Source organism: Vulpes vulpes, chromosome X (genome assembly GCF_048418805.1).
Source record: "Vulpes vulpes isolate BD-2025 chromosome X, VulVul3, whole genome shotgun sequence".
NCBI classification, from domain to species: domain Eukaryota; kingdom Metazoa; phylum Chordata; class Mammalia; order Carnivora; family Canidae; genus Vulpes; species Vulpes vulpes.
Window position 1 is genome coordinate 101,936,840 of NC_132796.1, and position 19,680 is coordinate 101,956,519.

General features: G+C 39.2%; 1 protein-coding gene across 2 annotated transcripts in view; it reads left to right on the forward strand.

The window, feature by feature from the left end:
• The window catches only part of HPRT1 (hypoxanthine phosphoribosyltransferase 1), a 38,328-nt gene extending 19,832 nt beyond the window's left edge, over positions 1–18,496 (forward strand). For both annotated transcript variants that reach the window (XM_072744782.1, XM_025983189.2), the window contains exons 4-9: positions 6,845–6,910; positions 10,697–10,714; positions 12,878–12,960; positions 16,966–17,012; positions 17,185–17,261; positions 17,785–18,496. In XM_072744782.1, the coding sequence (XP_072600883.1) occupies positions 6,845–6,910; positions 10,697–10,714; positions 12,878–12,960; positions 16,966–17,012; positions 17,185–17,261; positions 17,785–17,832 (339 nt within the window). In that variant the 3' untranslated portion in view covers positions 17,833–18,496. The remainder of the gene's footprint in view (positions 1–6,844; positions 6,911–10,696; positions 10,715–12,877; positions 12,961–16,965; positions 17,013–17,184; positions 17,262–17,784) is intronic.
• The last annotated feature ends 1,184 nt before the right edge of the window (positions 18,497–19,680 follow it).

The window sequence follows — 19,680 nt, forward strand, 5'->3', positions numbered from 1 at the left end:
GGAAAGTTGTCAAACAAGTAAATGTTTTATGGCAATATTTTTGTGGAGGCCTTAAGTACAGGGAAAATGAGCCTGATTTACTGGATGTCCAGACAAAGTGGCTTACGTTAAAATGAAATTGTTCTTAGGATTTGAAATCTTGCGAAAACCTTTTTTTGAGTTCTGAATTATCTCCACACACATTTGAGAACAGGAGGTGTAGAGGGGTGAAGTGACTTGCCTACGCTAATACAGGTCTTTGATTTGAACCCATACCTTTAACTGTTCAGAGCACAAAGTCTTATTTGGGAAAACTTGTAACTGACTTGAATTCTCCAATATGGATTCCTTCCTTCCTTTTACTTCTTAATTTTCTATTAGAAGCTTTTTGTTGTTGTTGTTGTATTGTTTTGTTTTGTTTTGTTAAGAGGAAGAGGGTGGAAGGGGCAGAGGAGGAGGGAGAATCTCAAGCAGGCTCCATGCCCAGCACAGAACCCCATGTGGGGCTGCATCTCAAGACCCAGAGATTGTGAGCTGAGTTGAAATCAAGAGTCAGACGCTCAACCGACTGAGCCTCCCAGGCGCCCCTCCTAGTCAGAAGTTCTGTATGCAAATGATTCTTCTTGCCAATTGTGGGACTTTTTTTTTCTCAGTTGCAGTCTGGGTGCATAAAGCTGTAACTTTCAATATTAATCTTGGAAGTTGCTTGACTAGTAGCTTGATTAAGCTATTTAATATATCAAAGATGTAATTTACCTTATAGTAATTTGTAAGAATGTGGCTATTTGAGTGAATTTGTTAAAGAGAATGCAGAAAATATTCGAATAGTTATTTAAAGTGTCTCTTACAAGAAGAGATCAGTAGCTTTCAGTATGACCTTCTCCTTCATTTAGTCATTGTTTTGAGGTATGTTTTTCCTCCAGAACAGTTAAATAAATGTAAATGTGCCACTTTGATGGTGACAGTGAATAGTCTAAAGCTTATCTTCTGTAAAGCTAATATCTATTTCTCTCTTTATATATACATCTATGTGTGTGTGTGTGTTTAAAGCGTGTGTGTGTGTGTGTGTATAAAGCAAGCAAAGTGAGTTATTAAGACCATAGACAAGTGGGGGGGGGGTTAGAATTTGTTCAGTTTAAATTGGTGGGAACAGGGCTGTGTACCATCTATGGTATAAGAAAACCTTAACAGGGATCCCTGGGTGGCGCAGTGGTTTGGCGCCTGCCTTTGGCCCAGGGCGCGATCCTGGAGACCTGGGATCGAATCCCACATCGGGCTCCCGGTGCTTGGAGCCTGCTTCTCCCTCTGCCTGTGTCTCTGCCTCTCTCTCTCTCTCTGTGACTATCATAAATAAAAATTAAAAAAAAAAAAAGAAAACCTTAACAGAACTGGTGTCAGAAGTATATTTTGTATCCATTTCCTGTGGATTTTCACTTTACATAGGCTGAGATATTAAACACTGTTTCTTGGAACATAGAGGTAGTGTTCAAGTTTGGTCTTGTGAAACCACAAATTTCAGTATTAAAAATTTTAAGGAAATTGATTAATTCACTCAGCAAATACATATTGATCATCTGTTGTATACAAGGCCATACAAAGTGGTTCTGTTGGATATGTTTATCTTATGCGATCCTAGTCCCAAACCAGTCCTGGAATGAAAAGCATGAAGAGTGGTTGCAATAACTTCTGAAGGTTTTGAAAACTGTATTTAAAAACACTAGATATTAAATATCAGCACTGACTTCAATTTTTTCTAGTATTATGTTGTGCTAAATTGTGTCTTTGATTTGATTAGAGCAGCACTGACCAATAGAACTTTCTGTGATGATAGAAATGTTTTATGTTGGGACACCTGGGTGGCTCAGCGGTTGAGCGTCTGCCTTTGGCTCAGGACGTGATCCTGGGATCCAGGATCAAGTCCCACATCGGGCACCCTACAAGGAGCCTGCTTCTCCCGCTGCCTATGTCTCTGCCTCCCTCTCAGTGTGTCTCATGAATAAATAAATAAATCTTAAAAAAAAGTTCAAGTCTGTGCTGTCAAAGCACTTGAAATATGTCTTGTGCAACAGAGGGCCTGAATTTTTCATTTTATTTAGTTTAAAGAACAGTCAACCCTTGAACAATACAGGTGTTAGGGGTGCCAACCCCCTGCACAGTTGAAATTCTTGTGTAATTTTTGACTTCCACAAAACTTAACTACTAATAGCCTACTATTGACCAGAAGTCTTACTAATAACATAAACAGTCAATTAACATGTATTTTGTATGTTTTCTGTATGTTATATGTATTGTATATCATATTTTTACAATAAAGTAAGCTTGAAAAAAAGAAAAGATTATTAAGGAAACTACAAGGAAGAGAAAGTACATTTACAGTGCTGTTCTGTATCAGAAAAATCCTTGTATAAGTTGGCCTGCACATTTAAACCCATGATGTTCAAGGATCAATTGTAATTGCCACATGTGCTTAATCGCTACTATATTGGATAGGGTGGGAATAGATGATCTAAGGGCCCTCCTTTATTAGCCTCATTTTAAATTTTATTTTTATTTTTTAAGTAAGCTCTAGGCCCAATGTGGGGCTTGAACTCATGACCCCAAGATCAAGAGTCACATACTCACCCCCCCCCACTGAGCCAGGCAGGTGCCCCTCACTAGTAGCATGATTTTTTTTTAACGGATGATAATAGCTTTTTTTTGGGGGGGGGGGAGCAACATGTTCTTTCCAAAAAATTCCTAAAATACAGGTCAGTAAAATACTCCCTGGGTATGTATCCTTCCAGACTTATTTTTTTCTGCATATATTTTTAGAAAATTGGATATCTGCTGTTTTTCATATGAGATACAGTCTACCTCTGAAAGCATATGATCGTAATCTCACTGCTGTTGATATTTGATCAGGGTACAGGAAAATGGCAAAAGGTCAGGATGATCACGATCAGGATGTGCAGAGAAAGCATGCTAGAGTGTGCCGGACTGGAGCCTCACTGGAGGTAGAAGCAGGGACTTTGCCAATAATTCTGTTCTAGGGCTCTGAAAGAACGGTCCCAAGTTCACTGCAACAAGCAAGCTGTGAGGTGCTAAACTCAGCTTCTTACCTCAGTACGACTTCTAGTCTTGCCCTCTTTGGAGCTCAGCTTTAGAGATTGGCCTCTGCATCCTCTTAAAATCAAGGGGTAGTGGAAGGGGAGGTGGGCAGGGGTATGGGGTGGATGGGTGACAGGCACTGAGGGGGGCACTTGACGAGATGAACACTGGGTGTTATACTATATGTTGGCAAATCGAACTCCAATAAAAAATATACGTATAAAAACAATAAAGTCAGCCTGCAAAATCCCCTAAAAAAAAAAGATTTCCTCCTGTTTGTCTCTCTCAGGCAGGTCTTTCCCAGCCCACTCGTGATATGTTTTCCCACAGCTTTCTCTCCTCTTTTCCCAATACCACGCTGCAGTTCTTGCTGCTGCCGGGAGGGTTACAAAGTCCCTAGGGATATACAAATAAGTAAACAAAGTTCCTTCCTATTTCTCTACTCATCTTTACACCTAGACTCAAAAAAGGTAATTGGGGGGCCCCTGGGTGGCTCAGTCGGTTGAGCGTCTGACTTTGGCTTGCATCATGATCTTGGGGTCCTGGGATCGAGCCCTGCATTGGGCTCCCCACTCGGCGGGGAGTTTACTTCTCTCTTCTAGACAAATAAAATCTTTAAAAAACAAAAAAGAAAGGTAATTGTACATATGAAACTAATGTAATGCTGTATGTTAATTATACTTGAATAAAAAACACTAGAAATCATAACTGCCATCTTAACACTTAAAAAAAAAAAAGGTAGACAAAATGGAAACACAGATGCTAAGAGTAGGTAGTTGAAGACCCAGAGAGCTTTTTTGGGAATTTTATGTAGTTGATAATGACACTCTGAGTTAAGGACAATTTTTCCACCCAGGATAGGAGGGAGGGAAGGTCCTCTGGTGGGGTAATTGATCCATGGATGCCATTTCTATGCAATTGCGCACTTACACCTGTATTCTAGCACGGTGGACTGTAGCATTTTTCCTAGATAAATCTTTATTAGCCTCCATTGGAAAGGTGGCTGTTTACATGAAAAAAGCCTCAGAAGAGATTTAAGCTAAAAACCTTGGGGGCAAACAGTATGAAGATTTGTACACCAGTGGAGCAACAGTGTCTTGCATGTTTGGAGTTTTCTTTTCTCTTTCTCTATCACCATAGTCTTTGGATCATGTTTTTTTTTTTTCCATGATTCCATACTTTTCTGTTCTCAGGTCTTTTTATTCCTTTCCTCTTTTCTTTCTTTCTTTCTTTCTTTCTTTCTTTCTTTCTTTCTTTCTTTCTTTCTTTTTTTTTTTTAAGAGGGTCTTTTGGAATTGGACTGTAATACCAAACTTCTACAGAAGGTGTCACTATCTACTTTGGTATATGGTGCAAATCTTTTACTGTGATTCACTAGCCTGGAAAGCTTCAGGTTTTTTTTGTTTGGTTGGGTGTTTTGTTTTGTTTTCTTGATGTTAATTACTTCTCTGTGTTTGAAACTCTGGGTTTTATTTTTGTTTATTTTAAATATTTTATTTATTTATTCATGAGAGACAGAGGCAGAGACACAGGCAGAGGGAGAAGCAGGCTCCATGCAGGGAGCCCGATACGGATTCGATCCCAGGTCTCCAGGATCACACCCTGGGCTGAAGATGGCGCTAAACGCTGAGCTACCAGGGCTGCCCGAAACTCTGGGTTTTAAGTTAGACTAAAGAGTGTCTGTAATTTCCTTAAGATGAGAAGTAATATGCTAGAATTTTTGCATATCAGAAGCCATACTTAGATCTGTTTAATTTGCAACACTAAGTAGTTTTGGCCCAATTGTGTTTTTCAAAAATGATACTCCATAAAAAATGGATATGTATATAGAAGCATATGATGAGAATGGAAGTATATAAAAGTAAAAAGCCTTGTTATCCTCATTCTCAGTACTCAGAGGTATTTGATGTTATACATTTGTTTAGAATGCTGAACAAAAATGGTTTCATAGGCAACATATTGTTCTACTACTTGGTGTTTTTAATTCCCATGGCTCATGTCAGTGTGTATAGATTTTCAGATTTTTTTTAATGACCTCATGGTATTACCTTGTGCAGATGAATTTAATTTAAATAGGTCCCTGTTAATAGACTTGGTTGTCTCCAGTTTTTCTTTTTTATAAATAGTTGATACACTGAACCTCCTTGTATGTACCTTTGCATATTGGTAAGTGTTTTTATAGCACCAATTCCTGGAAGTGGAATTGCTGGAGCAAATGGCACACGGGCTTACAATTTTAATAGGTATTGCCGTATCATTTTCAGGAGAGGTTATGGTTATACCAGTTTATACTTTTACCAAGAGTACTTGCTTCCCTCACTTTTGTCAACATTTATCATCAGGCTTGAGTTTTTGCCAGTGTGAATGGGTAAATGGTAGAAGCTCATTGTTTTAGTGTTTCTCAGATTGATAGCATTTTATATGTTAGGCCTTCTCTTCTGTGAATTGCCTATTTGTGTTCGTTCTTCATTTTCCTATTGGATTCTTAGTCTTGGAACCCAACATAATAGGAATATTTGTTACAGATCTTTTCTTTCAGTTTGGGTTCATGATATGCCTAGGTTTTTACCCTTTCAAAGAATGTGAAAATACTTATTCTACATTTTCTTCCAGCCTGCTTATGGCTTTATTTTTTACATTTAGATTTTAATCCATCTGGAATTTACTTTTGTATATGCTGTGAGGTGTAGGGATCATACTTTATTTTTTTCCCCAAAATGGTTAACTACTTCATTGAATAATTTGTCTTTTCCTTACTGACTTAAAATACCATCTTTATCATATACTAAATCCTCATATTTTCGAGTGTTTCTGGGCTGTATTCTGTTCCTTGGTCTCTTTGTCTATTCCTGTGCTGGCACAACATTGTTAGAATTACTGTAGCTTTGGGCAGCCTGGGTGGCTCAGTGGTTTAGCGCCGCCTTCGGCCCGGGGTATGATCCTGGAGTCCCAGGATCGAGTCCCACATTGGGCTCCCTGCATGGAGCCTGCTTCTCCCTCTGCCTGTGTCTCTGCCTCTCTCTCTCTCTGTATCTCTCATGAATAAAATCTTAAAAAAAAAAGAATTACTGTAACTTTGGTATGGTTTGCTCTCTGGTAGGGGAAGTCTCAGCTCTTTTGTTCACCTGCTCTTTGGCTCCACTACAAATTATGGTCATTATCACCACCAACTACAGTAGGTATGGATGGTTTCCCTTTGAAACTCCTGTAAGGGTTTCTGCTGGAGTCTATGATAACAGAAAACTGGGAACCTAAGAGGTATGCCTGAAAAGACTAATCAGACCTGGTTTTCCAGACTGTTCTGAAGACAACTTGGGCCTGGGCTAGATTTTCGAGGACAGTATTTTTGGGGTTGAGTAAGATACAGACCAGAACATACAACTTGCTTGATTCATGGGATTGGTCTAGGGCCAGAACCAGACATCTGTCGTGCTAATAACTTTCTTCATGGTTCAGAAATCAACATGACCAAAGATGGGTGGCTGCTGTGATACTGCCCATTCAAAATTGTGTGTGCCCTATTTTGAGGACTCTTAAGAGCATCAGTAATGGCCAATTAGAACTTTGAAATTTTTACTAATCTCTAGTTAAAAGTTACCTTAGTCGTTCATTTCTTGAAACATAATTCTTACAATTTGTATCGCTTAGAATATCCTAAATGCTATGACATTTGATAACTAATTTCTTAAATCTTCTAGTTCCCTTTCGATAATTTGAAATGTGTGTACATACACAAAAGGATATGCATATATATTTATATCTTTTTTTTTTTAACTAGAATGACCAGTCAACAGGGGACATAAAAGTAATTGGTGGAGATGATCTCTCAACTTTAACTGGAAAGGTATGTGTCTTGAGAGGGAAGAAAAGAGTTCTCTTGACTTCATGCCAGGAGTCAATTAGTAACACTGTGCTTTATCACTAAGAGGCAGTTTACACAGTTAGTTATGCACTTAAACAAGGCTATTTAACCCTTGGAAGCAATCTAAGTTAGCTGTCTTTCCCTAGGTCATATAGCAAAGAGGCAGCAGAATCCAGTGTTAAACTTAAAAGTCTGGATTGCAAAGGACTCCTGTCTTCCTCTGTGGTGATCTAACTGGGAATTCTTCTTTGAAAGTATATATATGGGATCCCTGGGTGGCGCAGCGGTTTGGCGCCTGCCTTTGGCCCAGGGCGCGATCCTGGAGACCCGGGATCGAATCCCACGTCGGGCTCCCGGTGCATGGAGCCTGCTTCTCCCTCTGCCTATGTCTCTGCTTCTCTCTCTCTCTCTCTCTCTCTCTCTCTCTGTGACTATCATAAATAAATAAATAAGCAAAAATGAAAAAAATATATATATATGAGGAAAGACTGTCTTCTTTTTAAAAATAGACTCACAAAGCAAAACATGCAGTGTATGTAGTATCATGTAGTAGCTGTGAAAGTGTAGGTTCTAGAGATAGGCAGCTTTTTTTTCCTTAAGTAAACTTTACACCCAACGTGGGGCTCAAACTCACGACCCCAAGATCAAGAGTTGCATGCTCTACCAACTAAGCCAGCCAGGTACCCCAAGATGGGTAGCTCTGATTCAAAGCCGGGTTCAGTACCTTTTCTGTGTGACCTTGGGCAGATTATTATTTAACCTATTTGTCTCTTATATGTAAGATGGGGACGATAATGGCAGCCACCTCACAGTTAAGAGCATTCAGTGAGATAATGCATATAGACGTCCTAACAGCAGCTTCTGGTAGTTCCGAATACTTAGTGAATTCAAACATACTACTATTTTAAGAAATCTCAAAAAGAGTTTTTTAAATACATCAAGATTTTGCCAGTATAGACAATTGGCAGAAATAATAGAGGTATTAAGATATTTGAGTATGATTCTTCTGATGCATTGAAATGATTTTCAAGTACAATGACAAATGATAGGGTGCTATGTTTTTTCCAGCTGCCAGTTAGTTTTTCACTTGTAAACACTGCCAAATATAAAGGCATAATCTCATAAAAGTTTCATAACAATCTCATGAGGTAGATACTGTTAATCCTATTTTAACCCCTATTTTACAAATCAGGAAGCTGAGACTCAGCAGATTTGAAGGGTTTGTCCAAAGTCACACTGCCAGCAAGTGGTGAGCTTGAATTTAAATGCAGGTCTTTCTGACCTCAAAGCACTTTTCTTCCTCTGGCTTTAGATTTTAATATTTACAGCTTACTTGACTGAGTATCTGTTAGGAAACTTTAGCCTACAACACTTGTATCAAATCCTCTGATCCCATGTCAGGGTTTTGCCAAACTAATCTTGTCCTCCTCAACATCTTTTGAAAACTTCAAAAGAGAAATTATAATCTGTCGACTCTTTCCCCTTCCTGCCCATCCTATAGACCACTGCCAGACCTATTCTTTCCTTTCAGCACACTTCGCCCATATTTAGAAGTCATTTGAAGCCCTTACTCTTATAACCAGTGTTTAGTGTTGGAAGGGACCTAGCCTTCAAAGCCTCCTGGGATTCCATTTGACCTTGCCTTTCCCACCCAGTGGCTCTATCCTATTACGTGGCTTTTTGATCTTAAAAGGTCTCTTTCTAAAATAATTTTCTTTTCATGATAATCACAGTAGAGCACGTTTATTGTAGAAAAAAATCAAGACATCTCAGGTGAAGTTATTTCTTGGTGGTGAGATTGTGGGGTTATTTAGACTTTCTATTTCAGTTTATCTTTTTGGGACACTGTGTGCAGATACATAGGTATATAAATATTTTCTCCTTTTCCAGTTAGTGGTTGAGAATACGGGCTTTGGACCCTGAAAACACCTCTTTACCACTTGGCTAGTTTTATGACTTAAGGCAAATCACTTGACCTCTGAGCCTCATTCTTTTCACTTATGAAGTAAGGATGTAGCTATTTGACATAAAATAAGCTCTCAATAATGGTAGGAATTCTCATTCGTTATTTTTTTATTTTTATAAATTTATTTTTTATTGGTGTTCAATTTGCCAATATATAGAATAACACCCAGTGCTCATCCCATCAAGTGCCCCCCTCAGTGCCCCTCACCCAGTCACCCCCACCCCCCACCCACCTTCCCTTCCACCACCTCTAGTTTGTTTCCCAGAGTTAGGAGTCTCTCATGTTCTGTCTCCCTCCCTGATATTTCCCACTCATTTTTTCTCCTTTCCCTTTTATTCCCTTTCACTATTTTTTATATTCCCCAAATGTCATTTGTTATTTTTAAAACAGTATTGAGATCATACTCCAGATGCTACAATTTTGTATCGGACAAATATGTAATCTCTCTGTATTGTGCTTGATTTGCAAACTCTCTCATATTATTAGAAGTCTATGATTATGACATAATCAAGATCGTGCAGCTACTTAGTATTAGAGTTAAGACTAGAATCCAGTTTCTCTGTTTCATAATTCAGTGCTGTTTTCAAACTGTAACTCTATCCCATGGTACACATTGCTGCAGCAGTGAGCCACAGTTAGGATGAGAGAATGTTATTCTTCAAATGTGCTAGCTAGGGTAGAGAAAATGTAGGAGAAATAATCACATAGTAGGTGGTGAAACAATTATTGGTCCATTAATTGATTACATTCAGTTTTACTAAAGATTGAGGTTGCAGTATCTTGAAAAGACACGAAGTAGTTGTGATATGAGGAAAAGTGATAATGCACACTATAATAATATTATGTATATTGTAAAATAATAGCAAAAGTATTTCTCAGCCAGAGTGAGGTTTAAGAGTCTAATATTTCTCTCTTGCAAACCTGTGGATCTTGTGCACCCTACCTTGGTAGCCACTGTCTTAGAAGAATATGTAGATGGTTAAAGTTTTGATGCAATACGTATGTGATCAAGAAATAAGAACTACAAATGCACAACATAGCATGAATCTTTCTGGTTACAGTGATTATAACCAGTATGTGAAATGTTACCTCGTTCCTATAAGAAATGTGAAATGTTACCTTGTTCCTATGACTATAAGAAATGTGAAATGTTACCTCATTCCTATAAGAACAGATAAGGACTCTTATTTACCTTGGAGGTAATTGTTAGATGGTTTTTCCTGTAAGGGCTCTTCCAGCTATAAAATTCTGAGAGGTAGAAATTGGGATGAGGGTTTATGGTGGAAGGAACCATTGGTACCTTTCTTTAGTTGAGTCCAAGAATATGAACACATCCAGAAAATACAGATCAGTTTCAGCCTAATGAGAAAATGGGTTTTGAATTGGAGTCCGTATGGTCAATTAAGTGCATGATTTTTCAGTTATAGTACAAATCATCATACTTATAATGTTAGAGTCGAAAGATACATACTAGTTCAAGTCCCTTATTTTACACATGGTAAACTGAGGCCCAGAGAAACTTCATGATTTGCCTAAGATTAGACTTCTGTTTAAAGTAATGAGAATTTGAAAAATGAACATATAGGTCAAATTTTATTTTTAAAAATTATGTTACAGTGAAGATTTCATATTAAAGAGTTCCAAATTCTAGCAGATAAGCCTGTTGTTTAAATCTGGGTTTGATATAGGAAACTATCTTAAAAACAAGAATTTGCATAATGAGTTTGTTAGGATGTGATTTGAGTTATAATTGGAAACACAGTCTGATTCATTGCACTGATTTTCATTTCTTTTTCTTCTAGAATGTCTTGATTGTTGAGGTAAGTTCTACATGCTTTTAATATGCTGTTTATGATTTTCTAACTTAGTATGCACAGTCCTAAAGGTAGTCCAGGGAAAGAAATTCCTCTTCATCAATTTTAATGGTGGGCTTGTGTTATAAGGGAGTGAGATTTTTTTTTTGTAAGAAATACTTGGTAATTTCTCTTTATTGGATAATTTATTGGTAATTTGTTGGTATATTTCTTACTCCTCTCTTTTGTGCTTGAAAGTTTTTTCTTTCTTTAAAGTTGATATATATCATTCCCATGCATGTTTTTTAATACTTCTATTGCATGTATATATCCATATGCAAAACATATTTTGTGACTTAATAATTTACATAGTGCTGCACTATACATATTCTCTCTTCCATCTTGTTATTTTCACTCACAGGAAGTTCTGAGGTTATTCATGTTGAGACGTATGTAGTTGGCTTAAAATGCAAAATAGCATTGCAGTATACAAGTCCACCAATTTATTGCCCTATGAATAGGGCAAGTCTTCCATTTTTCGTACTATAACAGGTCTGCTGAGAGCATCCTTTTGCAGTACTCGGCCTGCACTTGTGTGAGTTCCTTCTATATACAGGCTTGACTGGATTGTAGAGTTGGTACATTTTCAATTTTGCTGTTATTTGCCAAGTTACTCAGCAGAGTGGTTGTATGCTTTATACTCTTACCAGTGGAGTGAGTCCTCATTCTTTATGTAAAATGTTTAAGGCTTAAGAGCACCAATAACCCTTAATTCATTTTTGTTGTTATAAATAGAAACTTAAGCTTATGGATCAAAAACTAAACAGGTGATACTGTTTTCAAGGATTCATGTACATAAATATCCCTGAGAACTGGTTGCTTGGTTGTTGTTGTTGTTGTTGTTTTAAGTAGGCTCCACAGCCAGTGTGAGCCCATTGCAGGGCTTGAACTCTCAGCTCTGAGCTGAGATCAAGAGTTGGATGCTCGGCAGCCCTGGTGGCGCAGCGGTTTAGCGCCGCCTGCAGCCCGGGGTGTGATCCTAGAGACCCGGCATCAAGTCCCACGTCAGGCTCCCTGCATGGAGCCTGCTTCTCCCTCTGCCTGTGTCTCTGCCTGTGTCTCTCTCTCTGAATAAATAAATAAAAAATCTTAAAAAAAGAGTTGGATGCTTAATGGACTGAGCCACCCAGGCACCCCTGGTTGCTTGTTTTTAAATGTAGATTCATTAATTCCACTTCAGATCAATTTTGTTTAAGGTAATGCCACCAAACAAATGACCACAAACTTAGCAGCTGAAAATACTACACATTTAGTGTCTAGGCTTTCACATATCAGGAGCCTGAGTACAGGTTACCTGGGTCTTCTGCTCAGAGTCTCATCAGGTTGAAGTAAGGCTGGAGCTCCTTTCTTACCCAGAGCTCATGATCCTCTTCCAAGTTCATTTAGGTCATTGGCAGAACTTAGTCATTGTGCTTATAGGACCAAGGGCCCCATTTTCTTGCTGGCTGCTCTCCAGGAGTCACTCCCAGCTCCTGAAGCCAACCTCATGTCCTTGCACGTGGCCTTCTCATGTGGTAGCTGACTTCAAAACCAGTGGGAAATCCTCTGTCCAGTATGCTAGAGTTACCTCATATAATATAACTAATCACAGGAGTGACTGTCCCATTACTTTCTCAGGTTGTGCTCACCCTGGGGGTAGAGAGTTATTATGGGTGTGTACACTAGGGGACGAGAGTCTGAGGGCCACTGGAATTCCAGCCACCACAGCCCAGGAATCTACCTTTTTCAGAAGTCTCCAGCCCTGATGTTTCTGATGACTCACAGACCCCTCTTTGTGAAGCACCGCTTTATACCATCTGTGGAATATTTTCATTGAAGAACATTAGGGTTATGGTTTAAGAAGTATTTTCCCAGTTAGGTTTGTTTTGAATAATGTCCTACTTTTGACTAAATAGCTAAGATTCATTTTCATATACAGTCATTTTATATAGTAACACATTATTAATTTGGATGCTTTCAAGATGGTATAAAGCAGTGTTTCTCAGAGTGTGGTCTATTAACCATCTGCATCCGGGAGGGGGCTACACTGAAAAAAATAGCATTATTCTATTTGCACATGGGATTTTAGTATTTTGTGTTTATATGACTCCATTTTATTTGCTATTTAAATGTCTTGTTTTTTCTTAAAAGGATATAATTGACACTGGGAAAACAATGCAGACTTTGCTTTCCTTGGTCAAGGAGCATAATCCAAAGATGGTCAAGGTTGCAAGGTATGTATATGACATTTTAACAGGATATTTCCTTCATTTGAAACAGGATTAAGTAATTGTTTCTTTGTAAGTGTAAATGTTCTCAGCTTGTTTCATCTTCAAAAAGTAACGTGATCTCAAATTTAAGACTCCGTAAATGTCCTTTGTAAATGATCTTGTCATGTGTTAACGAAGCCCTTCATTGCAGTCATCTCTTTGCTTAATACTGTTAACATTTGGTTTCCGGCATGCTAATAATGATGTCAACTTGTCCTGAGTAGCATAGCAGAAGATTTGGGACTTTTCTTGAAGAATTAAGACCTAGGATCCCAAATTGGGGTTAGTAGGTAGTAGGAAGGGGGTGGGTTCTGAGGATCCGGAGCTCCTGCAGTTGAATGATGTCGTGTCGACATATGTCATCCTCACCTCCGGGCCCTACCTGTGCTGTTTGGCTTTTGTTTTATTAGTTCTACCTTTGTTTCTAATTTAATTATAATTATACATAATTATAATTGTAGCTTTAATCCCTAACAACTCTGAGGTAGAACTGTTACTCCCACTTTACGCATTAGGATAGCAAGGCATAGGGAATTGTCCAAAGACACAGTGCTGAGCACTCTGTTGGGGTGAGATTTGAACCAGGGCAATGTGGCTTATGGTTCATGCTTTCACACCTTAAGATTTTGGTAGGGTAACACCTCGGGTGGTTTTTTAGACTTCAGCAATTTTATCTTTTCTTTTTAAATCTTTGGCCACTCTGTATTTTTGGGATGGGGTCAGATAGTAATCGAATTTTTTTCCTAAATGGTTATCTGGTTTTGATAAACCCCTTTTAAAGGGTCAAAGTATCAAATATTGAGCATCTCTGAATCAGAGTGAGCCTTCTGATGAATCGTATGTCAGCAGTTAGTCCTTTGGGGCTTTCCTGATAGCTGATGCCTGTGTGTGTCCCTTTCAGTGGGTTTGGGACAAGTGTGACGGGAGAGTATCTATCAGTGATGCATTCTAGGCCACTGAGTAGCTTCCTCTGAACCAATCAGTGTACATGCCCTTTAGGATTTTCAGTGTCACCCTACTGTGGCAAAGGGTAGTCTGTAACCTCTTTCCTAGGGTATGGTGTGGAATTGAGATAGACTGCCTCATGAAAGATTTTGTGTGGCAAGGTGTAGAGTGCTCAGAGAGTACTTAAGTCATTTCTTAGTGATAGAGTTGGCTAAGTCGGTGTTTCTTAACCTTTTTTCCTTAATCCCTCCCTCACCATTAGATTTTAATATCACAGATATATATCTGTTTATGGTTTGTGTGTATCTGTGTTTGATACATAAAGAGAGTAAGCATGGCAGCTTATTCTGAGTAAGCTTAGTCTTTTTATTCAGTGCAGGTTTAAGAATGACTAGATAAAAAAATGACTAGATAAGCATTTTATTTATTTTTTATTTTTATTTATTTTTAAAAATATTTTATTTATTTTTTAAAAGATTTTATTTATTTATGCATGAGAGACACAGAAAGAGAGGCAGAGACACACAGGCAGAGAGAAGGAGGAGAAGCAGGCTCCATGCAAGAAGCCTGATGTGGGACCCCGATCCCAAGAATCTGGGATCAGGCCCTGAGCCGAAGGCAGACACTCAACCGCTGAGCCACCCAGGCATCCCAATTTTATTTATTTTTTTAATATTTTATTTATTTATTTGACAGCTAGAAAATGCACAAGCAGGGGGAGCAGCAGGCAGAGGGAAAAGGAGAAGTAGACTCCCTACTGAGCAGGAAGTCCAATGTGGGGCTCAACCACAGGACCACAGGATTATGACCTGAGCTGAAGGCAGATGCTTAACCCACTGAGCCACCCAAGTGCCCCTAGATAAGCATTTTAAATTAAAGAGTTCAATTAAAAATTTAAAGACTATTAACTGATAGAAATGTCAAATGGAATGGCTGCTTTGGCAAACGGTTTGTCAGTTTGACTATCGTGCACACACACACACACACACACACACACACACACAGAAATATATGTGGGTAAGACTGGTGGACTCTTGATAAAGTCAGTTCCCCAAAGTCCCTGTCTTGGTTGTGGTAATCTACCAGTATGGGGGATCCCTGGGTGGCTCAGCGGTTTGGCGCTTGCCTTCGGCCCAGGGCTTGGTCCTGGAGTCCCGGGATCGAGTCCCGCGTCGGGATCCCTGCATGGAGCCTGCTTCTCCCTCTGTCTGTGTCTCTGCCTCTCTCTCTCTCTCTCTCTCTCTCTCTCTGTGTGTGTCTATCATGAATAAATAAATAAATCTTTAAAAAAAATATACCAGTATGTGAGCTGGTAGTATTGGAGGAAATTGGGCAAAGGGCACATGGGACCTCCCTATACATTTTTCATGATGTCCTGGGAATCTATAATCATTTCAAAGTGAAAAATTCAAACAAGCTATTAACATTGGACTTTATATCTGCTTAGTAACTTCTAATAAAGGCACAGCTCGTTTTATTGTGCTTTGCTTAATTGCACTTTGCAGATATTGTGTTTTTTACAGATTGTAGCAACCCAGCATTGAGCGAGTCTGTAGGCGCCATTTTTCCAACAGCATTTGCTCACTTCATGTCTCTGTAACATTTAGATAATTCTTGGAATATTTCAAACTTTTTCACTATTATATTTGCTGTGGTGATCCGTAATCAGTGATTATGACTCCTGAAAGCTCAGAGGTGATGATTAGCATTTTTTAGCAATAAAATGTTTTTAAATTAAGATATGTACATTTTTTAGACATAATGCTATTGCACACTTAGTAGACTGCAGTATAGTGTAAACAACTTTTTTTGCACTGGGAGAACAAAAAATTCATTTGACTTGCTTTATTGTGATACTTGCTTTATTGTGGTGGTCTGAAACCAAACCGGCAAGATCTCTGAGGTATTCCTGTATAGTTTATTTACTTAAACAAATTGTAAAAAAAAAAAAAAAAAAAAAAAAAGGAAACCTATGTCTGTGTCCCATTCCCAGCAATTCTCATGTAATTGGTCAGCAGTGTGGCCCTGGGTATCTGAGTTTTGTTTTGTTAAAGTTGCCAGGTGATTCTGATGTGTAGCTAAGTTTGAAAATCACTTTATGTCCTTTCCAGCTTTTTTTTTAAGATTTTATTTACTAGAGAGAGCAGAACGAGAGAGTGAGCAGGAGCAGTGGGGAAGGGGTGGCCAGGGGCAGAGGCAGAGGGAGAAGCAAGTTCTCCCCACTGAACAGTTAGCCAGATGAAGGTAGAGGAGGGGGCTCCGAGGGGGCTCAATCCCAGGACTCTGGGATCAACACCTGAGCCAAAGGCAGACGCTTAACCCACTGAGCCACCCAGACACCCCTGTCCTTTCCAGCTCTTTAAATATATTTATCTAAGAAAGTATTAAATCCTAAGTTTTAGTGGGACTGCCCTTAACATATGTAAAGGCTATCAAAACAGTGTCAATAGCTTTTCTTAATGGCTGAAAAATCTCAACAGGTAGTACACACTTGGGTCACAAAACTAGCTTATGTTAGAGGTGGCTTATCCCTACTGCAGTTTTTTGCTCTCAAAAATAAATACTAGCTCTTCCAGCATGCTACTTATTTTTTAGCCTAAAGATCTCTATAAGCCACATGTTAAAAGTCTGAAAAGGTGATGCTCACATCTCCTGCACCCATTTGCAGTTTTAGGATTGGATTTCCAGGGATTCTGAAACTGCTCATTGGTACTCCCCATCCCTTCATCCTTTAATTCACTGCCCCTCAGTGGGTGCATGAGTAGTCAGGGTGTAGCTCTCAGAACAGCCTATCGTGTTCTGGGTGAGGATCAGTCAAGGGCCTCCTCTGTGGTGTGAACCTACTGCTGCCTCTGCCCAGTGATCCCTGTGGTCTAGCTCCCCGTGTCATAGTCTTTCTTTGGGTGTGTGGAAACCAACCATAGTATTCATGCAGGTAAAACCATGTTCTAGAGCATTCATGTTCTCTTTCATAATGCCCTGTCATAGCTCCGTATGTCACATGTTACACTTTGTAATTAACAGCTTGCTGGTGAAAAGGACCCCTCGAAGTGTTGGCTATAAACCCGACTGTAAGTGAATTACTTTTCTGTCAATCATTTAACCATCTTTAACCCGAACAAGTTTCATATGAAATGGCTTAGAGTTACTTTAGAGAGTATTTGTAGAGAAGGCACGTTTGTAAGCATTAGATTTGAAAATGATGTTTTCTGTATCTAAATGATGACTTATTATTCTTTTTAGTTGTTGGATTTGAAATTCCAGACAAGTTTGTTGTAGGATATGCCCTTGACTATAATGAATACTTCAGGGATTTGAATGTAAGTAATGCTTCTTTTTCTCACTCTCATTTTTCAGAACCCATATAAAAATTTACGAAAGAGAAGAATTGTTTTCTCTTTCCAGCACCTCATAATTTGAACAGACTGGTGGTTCCCATTAGACACATAAAGCTGTAGTCAAGTACACACGTCCTTAGAGCTGGAAGTTGGCCAGGCTGGAGTGACACTTCTTGCTGGCTGCAACAGTTGAACAGCTTTAATATACAATAACTGTCCCATTATTATTTCCGATGATAGATGTGGTCATAAGTAAGAAATAAATGAACTGGTTTGAGGCTTTTCACTCACTCTCCTTCAAACACCTGCCTCTGCTGTGTAGGCACGAAGCCTGAGAGTGCTTTTGGGCACCCAGGCAAGGAAGGTTAGGAAGACCACAGCAACCTCTGTTCAGGAAAGACCCTGCAGCACCATACAGTTCACACAAGCCATGCAGACTGCTCTTCTTGCCTTTCATTTCAGAATACTCTTTTCTAATGCAAATTTCTGGATTTTTATTTTATAGCATGTTTGTGTCATTAGTGAAACTGGAAAAGCAAAATACAAAGCCTAAGATGAGAGTTCAAGTTGAGTTTGGAAGCATCTGGAGTCCCATTGAATTCATACCATCGGTAGAATGTTCTAGTTCTGTGGCCAGCTGCTTAGAGCTTTATTGCATGTATTCTCTCAAGAATTTTATCCGTTTTGTATTTTAGAAATGTCAGTTGCTGCATTCCTGAAGTCTTTATTTGCAATATGAGCTTATAGACTATCCATTCCCTTTGGGTGGATTGTTGTTTGACTTGTGAATGAAAAAATCTCTTAAACCACACCACTATCGAATGAAAATATTGAAATTGTATCTGTAAGAAACATTTAAAGAGGAGATATATTAGTTTTTTAATTGGTATTTTAATTTTTATATATTCAGGAAAGAACAGAAGTGATTGAATATTGTTAATTATACCACTGTGTGTTTAGAAGAGTAAGGAGCAGTCAGTTTTCATATCAACGACAGCATTTAAGGTATTGTTCTGTTGAATAAAACATATGACCTGGAATTATTTTACTGTTTCAGTAGTATTACCTGTATTTTCTCACTTGTTTGGATGATTTCCGGTGAATCTGTGTCAACAGTTCCTTTTAAATACAAATCAATAAATTCCAAAAAACTTTACCACATTTTGAATTCTTCAGTGTAAAAATCCTTACAATAAAGGCTGTCTCTTTAAAAGAAACTATGCATACCTATCATTTCTCTACAAATTAACCTAGTGTCGTGTTCCATCGGTCACCTTTTCCTTGTCTGTTAAGTTTTAGCAGCTATTTTAATTGTAACCTTTACGAGCACAGCAAATAGTGATTATCTGGTAGAATGGGTTGGTGGAGCTGGTGAAGTTCTTTTTTTTTTTTAGATTATTTATTCATTTATCCATGAGAGACACAGAGAGAGGGAGGGAGGCAAAGACACAGGCAGAGAGAGAAGCAGGCTCCATGCAGGGAGCCTGACGTGGGACTCAATCCCAAGACCCCAGGATCACGCCCTGGGCTGAAGGCGGCGCTAAACCGCTGAGCCACTGGGCTGCCTGGCTAGTGAAATTCTTACCGACGTCGGGGACATTGAGTTTCAGACCCACAGTATACTTCATTACATGGCACCGTGTTAAAATAAAATAACATGGCTTTCTCTTGAAATTCTGTTAAATCATTCAGGTCGAGGTCTCGCGCACATCTCAACAGTTTGCAGACAGGTACCGCTGCTTTCTTTGTGTAGGTAATACCTTACTGATAAAAGAACGGCACTAACAAAACCTTTTGTTTTCTGGGAGCTGGAGGATGAACAGTTTTAAACCAAAGCTCCCGGTGGCCTCTGTGCTCCAGGTGAGGCGTGAACCAGCAGCCTCGGGAGCCATGGAGCTCCATCGATGCCTTAGAAAGTTTGCTGTCATTCCCAGTACAAAGTAGGGAACTTGAGGTAATAGTAATAATTTGTTACAGCTCGGAACTCCCTGGTTTATCAGACCTTTTCACTTTTGTTATCTCACTTCATCTTCATAACCCTGTGACATTGCGGTTGGTGTTGGCACACCTGGGGGTGGCGTTTGCCCTCACTCCTGATTCCTCCCCTCAGGCCCTCCCCTCCCCTTCTCTCCCCTCCCCTCCTGGTAGGCTACCCCCTTTAACTGCCTCCTACCACCCATCCCGCTTCCTTCCCCTTTCCAGGTGTGCTTCCCACCTTCTGTTAGGTGTGCTTTCCAGGTATGCTTCCCACCTTCTGTTAGGTCGAACCATGTGAAATGACCATTCTTGTAGATAAAAACAACAACAATAACAACAAAACTGTTGGCTGTTGGCAGTTTCAAGTGGCGTAGCCTAAAAACATGCATGTGATTTACATTTGTATGGTTTACTGTTGGTCTCC